This window comes from Cyanistes caeruleus, chromosome 7 (assembly GCF_971803275.1).
Source record: "Cyanistes caeruleus chromosome 7, bCyaCae1.hap1.1, whole genome shotgun sequence".
NCBI lineage: Eukaryota > Metazoa > Chordata > Aves > Passeriformes > Paridae > Cyanistes > Cyanistes caeruleus.
Window position 1 is genome coordinate 7,942,944 of NC_141707.1, and position 13,544 is coordinate 7,956,487.

Consider the following 13,544-nt stretch of genomic DNA (forward strand, 5'->3'; position numbering starts at 1 on the left):
CCGTTCCATCCATCAGTGAGACCTCCTGCTCACCCCCGAATCGCTGCACGGGCCAGGGATGCAAGGCAGCATGTGCTGGGTGAGAGCTGCTTCCTGAGCTGCTCTCAAAGGCCTCCCCCTGCCTCTGATCCCCCTTCCCCACCTGCCTGTCACACCCACTCGCTCTAGCTCTTGATTTCCTCTTGGCAGAGAGCATCTCCTTGCCACCAGTCTCTACAACAGCTCTGCAGGGCCCAAATCAAGACTCTTGTTACTCCAACTGCATCCAAAACCTGACTGCAAAGAACTTCCAGACCGACACAGAGACAGAAAGGAAGGGCTGGATCCATCCAAACAGCCCCTAACCAGCAACAGTGCCTGGAACAGGGCAACCACTTCTGGTTCTGCTAACTGGACTCTAACAACAGAAAGATTTAAAGCAACGATGGCATCGCCTCTTATTCTTTTCAATTGGAAATTATCCTGTAGCACAGGTAGAACCCATGCCAGGCATGCTGGGGACTGGAAACAGCTGGCTGCAGGAAGAGCACACGTGTGCCAAGTCTCATCTGCATCACTCAATTAGCTTTCCCTTGGCTATGGCACAGATATGTTTCCTGATGTGGCTCACTGGACGAGCCTCTTAGCTCAAGCCCCAAGTGTTCTTCCCTGGCTCTTTCCCTTTCTGCCTTCAATGCAATGCAGCTGCACAGTCCATCCCCTCCCTCCAGTGCTGGCTGGGAGGTAAGACAGTTCTGTTGCAAAAGTGTGAGCAATTACAGCAGGGTGAAAATCTGCACTCATAGTGGAGTGAAAATATGCTCTGGTAAGTGAATGAAGGTAAAACAATTTATATGTTCAGCCTGGAAAATGGAAGGCTTTGGGGTGACCTAACTGCAGCCTTAAAATACCTGAAGGGAGCCAACAAGAAAGATGGAGAGAGACTGTTTTACAGAGCAAGGAGTGACAGTGATGCCAAATTGAATTTTGCCTTTTTTTATTTTATATATTTTCTATACTCTTTACACATATATTTGTAGCTAGCATTTTACCTACTCTGTTAGACAGAAAGACAAAATAAATTCCCCAGTGGCTCCAAGCTGTGCACATTTAGGATTAGATTCTCTGAAAAGCCACAGTTTGAAACCAGCTCTCTGAGACACATTTTCATAAACAAAGTTTAGTTCCTGTCTAAAGGAGGGGGAATTCAAAGAGGGTTGAACCAGGGGGGAATAACCTCACTACTTATGTCTCTAACTGGGGATTCTTGTCAGATATGATAATTTGCTAAACATAAAAATTGTATATGCATTTTGCTATGTGAGCATCTTTGGTGTTTTCTACCTGGCGAGCTGTGCACCTAAGGATCCTTATAAAGGTCACTCCTTTTATCACCTGTGTCTGGCTCATGATTTTAGGACCAGTGAAAAGGGGGATGAGGGGGAACAGGTTCACGCTGACAGAGAGAATGTTTAGATTAGCTATTAAGAAAAAATTCTTCCCTGTGAGGGTGGAGAAGCCCCTGGCACAGAGAAGCTGTGGCTGCCCCTGGATCCCAGGACTTGGAGGAATCTGGACTAGCAGAAGGTGTCTCTGCCCATGGAGGGGGTTAGAACTAAATGTTATTTAAGGACCCTTCCAACCCAAACCATTCTGTGATATCACCCATGATCTGATTTTAACTGCAAGAATCCACTTCCAGGGGACACAACTTGCTTGTGTCTGATAGAAATGCAAGGCTGGGTAGTGTGTGAGGGCTCTGTGCAGCAGGCTGCCTGGGCACCACAAGGATGAAAAACCCTCTAGGGTGCTACCAGCTACTGATCACTGGTTGTAAAATCACCTGCCACCCATGGCAGGGAAAGGGAAAGCAACCCCAGCCATACCCAGGAGGGTTCAGGCAGATTAACCTCTGTGGAGTGATCCTGGATTTACACCAGCTGAGGATTCAGCCAGCCTCTGGGGCCTCATTCCAGAGCATCCCACTCCAACAAGCTCAAACTGATCCTGGATATGTTGGGGTGGTTTTTTTTATTTGCTCAGGAGCTGCACGTATATGTTTAAGAGGCTCCAGTGCAACGTGACATAGGTGTTAGAGGACAAAAACTTCTCCAGCCAAACAACAGACTTCTGCAAATAATCAAGCTACCCCTTCTCTTCCACATCTCTCTCCACATTTATTTTTGTTCAGCTCCAGCTCCCGGTTGTTCCAGCTGCAAGGGAGAGCGAGAGCGATGAAAAGCGCGCAGCTGGTCAAAAAGCAGGGATGACACAGGTGAGCCAAGAGTGGCTCAGAGCTCACTGCACTCCCAGTGCCATCGTGTGGTGACACCTGTGCTACCAGAGGCAGCAAACCCAGCACCACACGGCCAATAACTCAGCAAGGAGCCTCTCCCAGCCTCATAAAACACCAGAGGAAAGCTCAAGTCAGCAAGAGCCTGAGCTGAAATATAGCCCACTCCTTTAATTTACTGCTATCTTTCCTGTTGGCTTTTACATGGACATTTTTCTTGAAGGATGAAGATTTATATTTAAATATTTCTGGAGCCATAGATGTTTGAAAGCGTGGTACAAAAGCAATATTCACATATACTGCACAATCACAGCAAAGCAGAAAAGCTTAAAAATCAGTAGTCCAGGCTGGAAATAAAATGCAGTGTTATGTGACCCTTAGGTGCAGTAAGTCAGGACAAGTCCAGCGTTGAGTTTGAGAAGTAACTCTGTCCTAGTTTCATGAGTTGCTCATCACAGATCATCCACAGCCCCAGTCTCAGTCTCAGAGATAGTGAGGATTTTCCAAAATAAACCATAACTTCCATAATCCAAGGAGTTATTATACCACAAAGAGTATGCTCAAAAAGTTTCTGCTGACTCAGATACTCAACTGGGTTTTAAGACAACGCTGTTTATTCCAAGCAGTTGACTAAACTTCTCAGCTTTAAATGCATCTGTGCTTACCATAGGTTTCTGAGCAGGATTCCCAGAAGAATTGTTGTGTCCTAGGACAAGGCTTTTTTTACCTGTTCACATCCTTTAGGATCTTCTCCATGTTCACAATGCTGCGCATCTTATACAGGAACCACTTGTCAATGGCTGTGAGTTTGTGAATGACATCCACGGGGACTTCATTATCCAAGGCCTGCCAAAAAACAGGACAGCACCAAACAGCCCCTTTAACACACGCTGCACAAATACAGATCCAGTCTGCAAACAGGTAGCAGCAAGGATAGAGCATAAAGAAGTGAAGTTTTGTAGATCAAGCTGTACAAACCAAATGTTCGTCTACCTCCTGACCCTGTCTCCTTGCAGCAACAGGAACTGTGCCCCATGAGGAGTGCAGGGAGGCACCAGCCACTTCTCCCTGTGCTCCAAAAGCTGGCTCCTGTTTCAGTGGGAGAACTGATTTGCTTTTCACAGAGCCAGCAGCCGGACAAGCTGATGACAACAAGGCTGGCCGGCCGCTGAGAACGTGCTCAGCCACAGGGAGCCACATCCAGGCCGCAGTGACCAATGCTCCATCTGCACCTCTTACCACTCAAGTTGCCTAAATCTTGGGCCCACTGCCAGCCTCCTAGCTAAGAATATAAAACAGGAAGCTCTGGATTCTCAGCTGTGAAGGAACATTTTGCTTTGGAGCATACATCTTGATATATCCTTGAAGTATAGGGCTGAATCAAAGCATGTGGCCTTGCATTACATCTGAAGCAAGGGAAAGTCAGGTCCTGGGTGATGCTTGCAGCTACAGCATGGCTCTAGCTTCTCTCACTCATCCTCAAGATAATCTCAAGACCATTCAAATTTCCCTTCTTTCTTGCTGGGGTTGCTGATGGGTTTGTGTTTTTTTTAATCAATTATTTACAGCCATGGGGTAAAAAGGAACCCCACAGAGATATTATTCATAAAACAATGGGTTACAAAGCATCATAATATTTTTTAAAAAAACCCCAGCACCTCAGAGAGCCCTCAGTATGATGTATTTTCTATCAATGCAATTTCTTGGGTCTCACCAGCGGTGCACAGTTACAACTCTCCTGACAAAGCAACTATAATCAACCATAATGATAATGCCAGCACGGTATCTTTGCTGAGCTAAAGTAATCAGGCTCATTAATTTCTTACCATGCTTAATTGTTTTCTTGCAGGGCAGCATCTCTGGAACAAATCCAGAGCAATGCCACTGAAGAAAATTCCAGAACTGATGCAGGAATGAGCTTGGCCCACTTCATCCCAGCATTATTCCCCCACAGCAGTCCCTGAGCACTGGCAGTGACCAGGCTGGGCTCAGACATTTCTGGGTACACTACTGGCATGAGACAACTGGTAAGGGGTCCTTCCCATCCTGATTCTTTAGTGCTTGGAGGGTGAGGTCATGTTGCCACATTAGGGGGATGTGAGCAGGTTTGGTTTTTGTTTTTTTTCTGTCCATCTATTTTTAAAAAAACACAGGCAGACTTGAGATCTTCAGGATCTCCAGTTCTCAGTCAATGGTCACTGAGCCACATATACACACACAGGTAGCATGACCACATACTCTAAAGCTGGTTAGGACACTTTATTTAAAAAGTCCTAGGGATCTTCAGAGGAAACTAAAACAAAAAAAATATCTCTTTCACTCATTTATCAGGGGAAGGGCAGAGAAAATCAACTATCTTCATCTCTGTCACACAAATCTGGAGACTGGGAGAGAAGAATGATTTTGCAGACATTTCTTGCTCCCTGTCACCACACTCCAGGGGCAAATCAGGTTTCCAGGCAATCCAGGTGTGGAATTTGTCCAGGGAGGCCCTGAACTCCAGTGGCTTTCATCTCTTTAAACCTGAGTGAAGGAGAACAGCCAAAACACACCATGGAAGCAGGAGGAGAGGGACACAGCAGGACAGTGTGACTTTAGAGCCCTGCTCAACTCCAAAAGCATCCTTCCCATGAGGGACTGGTCCACACTGGAAAGCCAAGGGGTTTCACCTTCACACCAAGAGCCATGGAGCGAGCCTGGCCTCCAGGCCAAGCAACAGAGCTTGCTCTAAGGCCAGCAGCCTTCTTCCTTCAGTTCCATGCTGGCTCCTCACCTGAAGAAGTATTTAGCTGCCTATGGACAGCAACACAAGTGCAAACTACACACCTGCAGCGTGGCCAGCTGGTTGACCAGGGCCCTGGTGTGAAACAGAGTGAGCATCAACTCCACAGCCTGAGCCTTCTGGGAACACTTGTGCACAGCCTTAAGAGGAGCAGGAAACACCTGACACAACCTGAGCATCCCTGCTCACCAGGCTGTTCCATCCTTGCAGCACTCCCACCCAGCACTGTGGTGGGCAGAGGCAGCTCTTTATAAGGATGGACTAAGAGTTTGTTCTTGCTTTTTCCACCAGATCCCAGTGAAAACAGCAGCAGCTGGGAATACCCGGTGTTCAGTGGCACCCAGACTCACCTTCATCTCCCCAGATTCCCTGTGCTAACATGGGTCTAATTTTAATCTTTCATAAAATCTCTCTGAACCACTCAGAGACTCGAGAAGTAAGATTTTTCTCTCAGGCACAAGAAAAAGGCTATAATAAAGACCATACACAGCTGCTGAAGGATGAAGACATGCACTTCCCCAGCTTGAAAAGCAAGAGAGAACAGCTGGACAAGGCACACATTTATAAAACACTTTGTGATTTTTCTTCAGGCCATTCATAAGAGGAACAGCTACGTGAAAACCTTTTAACTAACACAGCACAGGCTCAGCTCCTCACTCATGTGGAGATGTACCTACACAAGAGCACAAAGGGCTGAAAGACCCCACCACACAAAATCAGGGGCACAAAAAAGAGTAATTGGGCATTCCCTGCCAGGAAGGTTTGCAATCTTAAAAAAAATCAAGCCAACAGGTAAGCAGGAGTGTAAAAGACAGCTGTGCCCTACTCTTCATAGAGGGTATGGACAGATGGACATGTTACCTGCAGCAAAACCAAAGTGTGAAATTGCACCTACCTTCTAAAGTAACCCCACATTTGCCACATGATATGCACAGGCAAACACTGAGAACATGAAGGAAGAAATAAATTCACACCCTAGTCCCCTTACAATAACACTCCCTGTTACACAGACACCTTCAAGGCTGAAGTGATTTAGAGAGGGATCAAAAGGATGCAACAGGAAGCCAAGCCAGTTCTGAAGAACAGGGGATTTCTTGTCTGTGAAATTTAACACAGTTGTGCAGTTCTTTTTGTTTCAAGTCCATACCAGTATATCCATTGCAAGCAGACAGTGCTCTCACACACTGCAGCTTGCCATTCTTTATCATCCTTTGTGTTTCAGTTCTCAAAAGGATCTTCATTTATTCCTTTGTAAGCTGCAAAACTGACCAGTTTTGACTGGCACTCACACCAGTGTAAATCAGGGCTGAGCACTAGCCCATGTTTAGCAGACAAATATAATCTCACAGGAGAGGAATCCAGGTGTCCACCAGCACTCAGATACAAGCTAAAGTAGCAGGACACCAGAATGCACCTGATGCTGAAGGCAATGAGCACAGGCTAAGATTGTACCACCAAAAGGCAAAGGCATTGCCTGAACATGGAAGATGCAGAGAGCATAAGCAAGAATCCTACTCAAAGCACTCCCAGTGAGCTTGACAGGAAAGCAAGAGAATGAAGAATATTCAGCCTTTGTCACCTCAGTTGACCCAACCTGGCAGCTCCAACTCAAGGGGCGTAGTTCAAGGTCTTGCTCTCTTTTGTTACCTTGGCTATTGCATATATCCGAGTGCTGGATGGCTCAGAGAGCTCCTTCTGGAGATCCACAATGGCTGGCCAGGCTTTATTCATAGGCAGACGTGAAACAAAGCCATCTACTGAGGGGTGGCACATCCTCAGGGCCTTTTGGAAGCTCTCTTCAAAGGTGCGTCCGATGGCCATGACCTGTGAGGGAGAGCACACCCACGTGAGCCGAGCCTGGCTGTGCCCTGAGTGACAGAACAGGGACAATTCCAGCCACAGAGAGATGGCAGTGCTTGGACTCCTCCCTAAATTAGTCCTGCTGGCTGTAAGGTGCAGCTGACTGAGCCTTGGTAGCCCCAGTTCTAGATCTGCCTCTGGACAAGTGACTGCTTTTGGTTTCCACCTCCATGTCTATAACACGCAGGAGGATGCTGCTCTCCTCTGGAAACTGCTTTGAGGGAAGAGTTCTGGTGGAGGGAAACATTATGGAGCCACATGGGTATAGTAATATAAAAGAATATTTCTGTTTAGCCTGTTAGAGGTAGAAACTCACTGTGTGGGTTTTAAGGTTCAGGAGAAATCTGCTCCTCTTCCTTTAAATTACATTTAACAATATCTCTCCCCTGTGAGGGTTCTCTTAAATGATTACTCCAGCTTTGGTGTAGTAGCACTGGGGTTTCCTTCCTTCAGTCTTGACACCATATCTAATAAGAAAACAAGCCTTTCTGTCTAGAAATCTGTGAGGTAACAGAGCCCTTTCTCAAACTTCTACATTTTTATTTTCCAGTGCAGTGAGACCTCAACAGCATAGAAATCTTCTCAAACACAATGCTGAAAAATGTCAAAAGAAAAAATAAAATCACTTTCTCTGTTCTCACAGCTCCAGGCCCACTGCCCAGCACAACAGAGCTCAGAAAGAGCCAGACCAGACTGTTCAATTAATAAAAATGCAGTAGGTGCTGCGATCTGGCTTCAAGCTCAGGCCTTGGGAGATGACTGTGCCATACTAATATAGGAAGACAGTGGCAAGAAACTCTTTGCTTCAAAGACTGTGTCTCCTACCCACAGGTCCTGCAGATTAACCTTCCTGCTCTGTACCCCCACCAGGTGCACACTGCACCCCTTGGGCTTCTCCATCCCTGCTCCAGCTCACCTGCACTGTCAGAGCACTGACACTCTCCCTGTGTCTCTGTTCTGCCTTTACCCAGCATCCTGCCTGGACAAGGACACAGGCTGAGGCACTTCTGTGACATAGGAACTCTGGAAGGACTCAACATCTCCTTCTGCAAATGTGTATGGCCAGGAAGTTCCACAGCTGATGGTGCAACTGTATTTAGGAACTCCAGTTCTACAGAACAGTCCCAAAACCCCTAAGCAGAGAGGGTTCATATCATAGGGAGCATCATCTCACTGAAAACAAAAAAACCCACCTCATTACCATTAAAAACCGAAAATGGAAGATCAAATTCTAATTAATCTTTCCAGTTCTGATGAAGGCTTCTTGTTCAATGACAACAATGATATTAGGAACAGCTTGCATGACAAAATAATTTAATAAAATAGCTATTTGAAAAGGCAACTGAAAAAATACACAAATAATTCTTTTGCTTTGGTAGCTGATATGTAATTAACTAATTAAGTGGGCAATTTCCCAATTTTGCTTCATTACCCCCTTCTTAAAACATCTGAAAATACTGTTACTGTCCAGACTTAAAATCTGATGTAAGGGACTTCATCTCTAAAAGAAATCAAAACTTGAGAGCAAGATGACAATTTGTGTTTGGATTTGGAAGAAATAAGCTGAGAACTGGCACATGGTTTTAACAGAGAGGACAAATAACTTGGGAAGAACTGAAAGCTGTGGCTCATGGGCACCGCTAAAAATCTTAACACACTGCTACTGGTGAAATGATACTGTAATTAACCACCACTACAGAACCTCAAACTGAAAAGTAACTCTGAGAGCCCTGGAGTGTTAAGAATGTAGTCAACCTCAGGTGATCCATAGTGATCTCTTCCTTTAGGAGTCAAACCATTTGTGAATCCACACTGTGATATCCAGCATCACAGAGTTCTAACCAACTTCCATTAATTATCCTACTGGATAAAGATCATTTGAGCTTAATATATATTTTCACGTTAGGTCCTTGAAGATTGACGTTCTGAGGGTTTCCAAGTGAGAGAAATGTCTTTCCCAGGTAGTGAGGGTCTTGCACTCACCTCTCCCACACTCTTCATGGAGCTCCCGATGCGGCTGGAGGTGTGCTGGAAGCGGTCCAGATCCCAGCGGGGTATCTTGGTCACAACGTAATCCAGGCTGGGCTCAAAGCAAGCACAGGTTTCTCCTGTCACCACATTCTTGATTTCTGGCAAGGGAATCCCCAAGGCAATTTTGGCAGCGATGAATGCCAGTGGATACCTGTCATAGAGGAGAAGTAGGGCACAGTGGAGTGGAAAGAACTCTGGGTTTACAAATCCCAGAAGTGGATCCGGTTAAACAGAGGGGAGGTGATCGCTCCTCCTCAACACAATGGGAAGCTCCTGTGCCCAAGCACACCAGGACACACCCAGCCTCCCACCTCCACTCCTTGCAGAGCTACCTCCCTAGCTCTGGGACTTGCTTTATTATCCACCCCTTTCAGTAGCTGTCACAACCACAGTGAGCCCACTCTTAACAGATATGTTTAGCTGCAAGTCTGTCATCCAAAAAGAAAACAATCAAACACCCACTGTCCAACAAAATGGCTTATCTCCAGCCTGCTATGGCTCTTAAATAACCATAAGAGTTGATGAGAACTGCAAATTAGAGATTAATTTGTGCCTCTCAACAGCATCTGCAAAGTGCAATTAAGAAGCCAATTTTTAAGCAGCCTGCTTTGACTATCCTTATCTTGATTAGTTTATGATTAGCCAACAAAACAAAGGCAGCTAGCAATGCCATTTGCATCAATCTGACAGACAGCTCATTAATAACTGTGCCCTCTGGGTCCCAGAGATGATTTGCAGCCAACATATGGATACAGTGGATGTGCTTTGTAAGGATTAGGCTCCCACACACGTGCCTCCTGGGAGTTTTTCCATTTGTAGTAACAGCATCAGCAGGCTGGAATGACCTGGAGGGCTCACTAACCCCACCCTCCATCTCCCAGCAGGACCAGCTCTCCAAGGGTCAAACCTAACAGATGCTGACAAGAGCTGTTCTTAGAAGCTTCCCACGCAGAAATCTGTACCTTACTGACCTGACTGCTCCAGAATTCTCTCTAACAGCCAGCTTCAGTCCTCCTTGATGAAAATGAGGGCTACAGCTCCATGTTTTAACTACATGGAAGACAGACACCAGAACTCTTTTTCCTTGTAGCTGTCACCTACTTATTTAAATAATACATCCCAAATCCCTTCTTCTCTCTTCCTGTTCTGCTCTCCTCAATTTTTCGTTTGTTCATTTGTTTGCTCCGGAACATTTTGGTTTTTTAAAGTAATCTTACCCTGTGGCCTTGGAGGCCAAAGCTGAACTTCTCGAGAGTCTGGCATTAACTTCAATGATGTAGTACTCCAGGGAAGTTGGATGCAGAGCAAACTGGACATTGCACTCTCCCACAATGCCCAAATGTCGGACAACCTTGATGGCACGATCCCTCAGCATCTGAAACTCCTCATTATTAAGTGTCTGGCTTGGAGCCACTACAACAGAATCTCCTGTTTGGCACAAGGTAGCAGAGAAGGAAAATGAGAAGCAACTCAGCAGCAGTAAATTGTGGCCACACAAGTCCCTGTCTTTGCTAAACCACCACCATTAGCAGAGATTACAACTTGTGCATGCACAGCTGATGAAAAGCACAGATAGCCAGAAGCCCACAGGTGTAGGTTTAGCTTGTTTCACACCCTATCTGGCTGTACTCAGAGCCTGAATAGTATTTTTCTAGCCCCCTTCATCAATCACAAAGCTCTGTCAACAACACCAGGCTTAAAAGCACCGCATAAAAAAAGTCACTGAGGCACCCTGTGCCCAAGCCTACCTGTGTGGACTCCCATAGCATCGATGTTTTCCATGTTGCAGACAGCAATACAGTTATCAGCAGCATCTCTCACAACTTCATACTCTATCTCCTTCCAGCCAACAACTGACTTTTCCACCAGAATTTGCTTAGTCATTGCAAATGCCTGGGAATAGGTTATGGGAAATAAACACCGAAAGAATGCCACAAAACCCCCCAAAAAACCATCACCAAACCCCTTATTAGACCATATTGCACCATTTTTAAGACTTCTGTGACTTTTCTCCAGACATTCCAGACCAAGGAGAGATGAAAATAAGTAAAGTTTATAACATTGATAACAAGCACCCTTCCTTTCCTTTCCTTTCCTTTCCTTTCCTTTCCTTTCCTTTCCTTTCCTTTCCTTTCCTTTCCTTTCCTTTCCTTTCCTTTCCTTTCCTTTCCTTTCCTTTCCTTTCCTTTCCTTTCCTTTCCTTTCCTTTCCTTTCCTTTCCTTTCCTTTCCTTTCCTTTCCTTTCCTTTCCTTTCCTTTCCTTTCCTTTCCTTTCCTTTCCTTTCCTTTCCTTTCCTTTCCTTTCCTTTCCTTTCCTTTCCTTCCTTTCCTTCCTTTCCTTCCTTCCTTTCCTTCCTTCCCTTCCTTTCCTTCCTTCTTTCCATTTTAAAGGAATGTTTGAAAATTTTTATGTGATATATGGGGGGAAAAAAGGGTTGGGCATGCATGCTTGCAAGAGTATATAAACAACAAATAGGATTATAAAAACATCTAAGGCTTCAATCATGCAACAGACATGTTTTTATGTGGGCAGCCCCAAGGACTTCAATAGGAGAACGCTGCAAAAAGCAGAATGAGGGAGCGATGGCAGTGTAGGTGCCAGCAAACACTATGTAATTAATAGCATTAATAATGCTGCTTGTCATTGGCATACTAACCAGAGGCAAGGGTGATGATTTATTCTTAAACTAATCTTGAAAGTATTCCTCAGCACAGGAGGCAAAAATGAAAAATACAGTTTGTTGGTAAATGAGCATAATCTAAGCGAAGACATGGCCTTAATATTAGCAGATAGAAAACATTAATCAATACTCGCTTAAAACCCTAGAAAGTGATGGGCACATTATCAATCCATCCTCTAGCAAAGTTTCTTGTTATAATGCTGCCCATGAATTGGGTCTTCAGTCTGGTCCCATCTGTCATTAACTCAAGCTGTTACTTAAACACTGCCCTTAGCTCCAAAGCTAAGTTTTTAGTTGCCAAAATCACACAAAAATAAAAGAAAAAAACATTTGAGGAACGGCAACTCACGCCTGGCCTAAGCAGGCACTGACTTGGTGGGGATGTAGCAGGAACTCCTAAGCACTCCTGCAAACCAGTCCTGGATGCTGCTCCTGTATCTGGTGCCTTCTCTCACTCCATGAGCAGACTCGGGAGACACAACCTCAAAGCCAGCTTACCTGAACCAGCTGTGCTACCAAACACCCAGAGTTCAGCTATCTGAATTATAAACTCCTCACTCCAGTGCCTGAAAAGCCAATTATCAATTACTACAAATCATCTTCATAACTGCTAGGCCATGGAAATGAGCATCCAGATTTGAGTTCATTCAACAAGACCCAAATTGGTTTTCACTGTAAATTTTGATATATCAATACTGAACTGGGAGGTGCTGTAGACTCTCTGAGGGACAGGAGGCCTTGCAGAGAGATCCAGATCAATTTTAGCATTAAGCCATGATTAATGGGATGACATTTAACAAGCAGAAATGCCAGACTTCAAACTCAGGATGAAGTACCACAAACAGCCCTGCAGACAGGAATCTGAGGGTGCTGGTAGGCAGCAGGCTTACTTTTTCAAAAAAAAACACAATGTGCTGATCAAAATCAGGTTTTTCTGCTAAGTTTTGATGTAGACCTGCCAGAGAGCTGCACTCCCAGGGTTTATGGGTGAGTTTCTGCTTCCTCTGAACGCAGCCCACAAGCAAACCTGAGTAAGCAGCACGTTTCTGACCACATTATCACTCAGTATTTCAAATGTTTCAGCTTCCTCCATGCTGTTCATAATCATCTAGTCTTGAAAGTAGGTGAATAGAGGCCAAGATGTTTCTTTTCAGAGCAAAACTGCTGAAAAACTTGCTCACATTATGACTTGTTTGTCACGATTTTAAAAGATCTGTCACTGAGCCATTTTCATTATCTATGGGCAGGAATTATGAAAAGAGGGCAGTTCCTAACCAGGGCAACGTTTTGCAGATAAGATGAAATGTAAGGTAGTGTCTATGACATTAGAATAGTATTTAAAAAAATGAGATGTTTGAGTCTATTCCCTGAGTTTTCAGTTCCAGACATACCTTGGTACCAAGGTCCAGCAAACTTTCCTTATCAGGACATAGGCCAGAGCCCAGGCCACCAAGGGCATAGGCAGAACGTATCATGACAGGGTAGCAAATCTTTTCAGCTGCCTTCAGAGCATCTTCAACCTTGAAGGAGAGGGGAATGCGTTTCAGAAATAGCAATTCAGATGAATAAAGTCTTCAGCTCTGGTTACAAGGTTAACTGGAAATCCCATCAGTAAGACACTAAAGTGTCTGAAGGTAAAATGAAAATGGAAGTTCACTTTATAATATTCCTTTTTTCTGCTAAACAGCAGGAAACTGGAGCATGAACTCAAGGAGGTGACTTCTGTCCTTGGCTGTATGTGGGCTTCCTTGCTGACCTGCCACAGATGATGTCCTTACATGATCTGTCTGCAGAGACTTCAGCATGAAATAACCCCTCCTAAAGACATCCCAGTTTAAGACCCGTTTGATTTCCTCCAAACTTGAACAGACCTTTCCACCAAACCAAATTTTACGTTTTCATCCTCCCATCCTCAAGA

At 44.9% G+C, this 13,544-nt stretch overlaps 1 protein-coding gene across 1 annotated transcript in view; it reads right to left on the reverse strand.

The window, feature by feature from the left end:
• Nucleotides 1-13,544, reverse strand: part of CPS1 (carbamoyl-phosphate synthase 1) — an 88,387-nt gene that overhangs the window by 44,113 nt on the left and 30,730 nt on the right. The window contains 6 exon segments of the mRNA XM_023930633.2: nt 3,000-3,118; nt 6,702-6,878; nt 8,898-9,096; nt 10,163-10,373; nt 10,694-10,838; nt 13,018-13,146. Of these exon segments, the coding sequence (XP_023786401.2) occupies nt 3,000-3,118; nt 6,702-6,878; nt 8,898-9,096; nt 10,163-10,373; nt 10,694-10,838; nt 13,018-13,146 (980 nt within the window).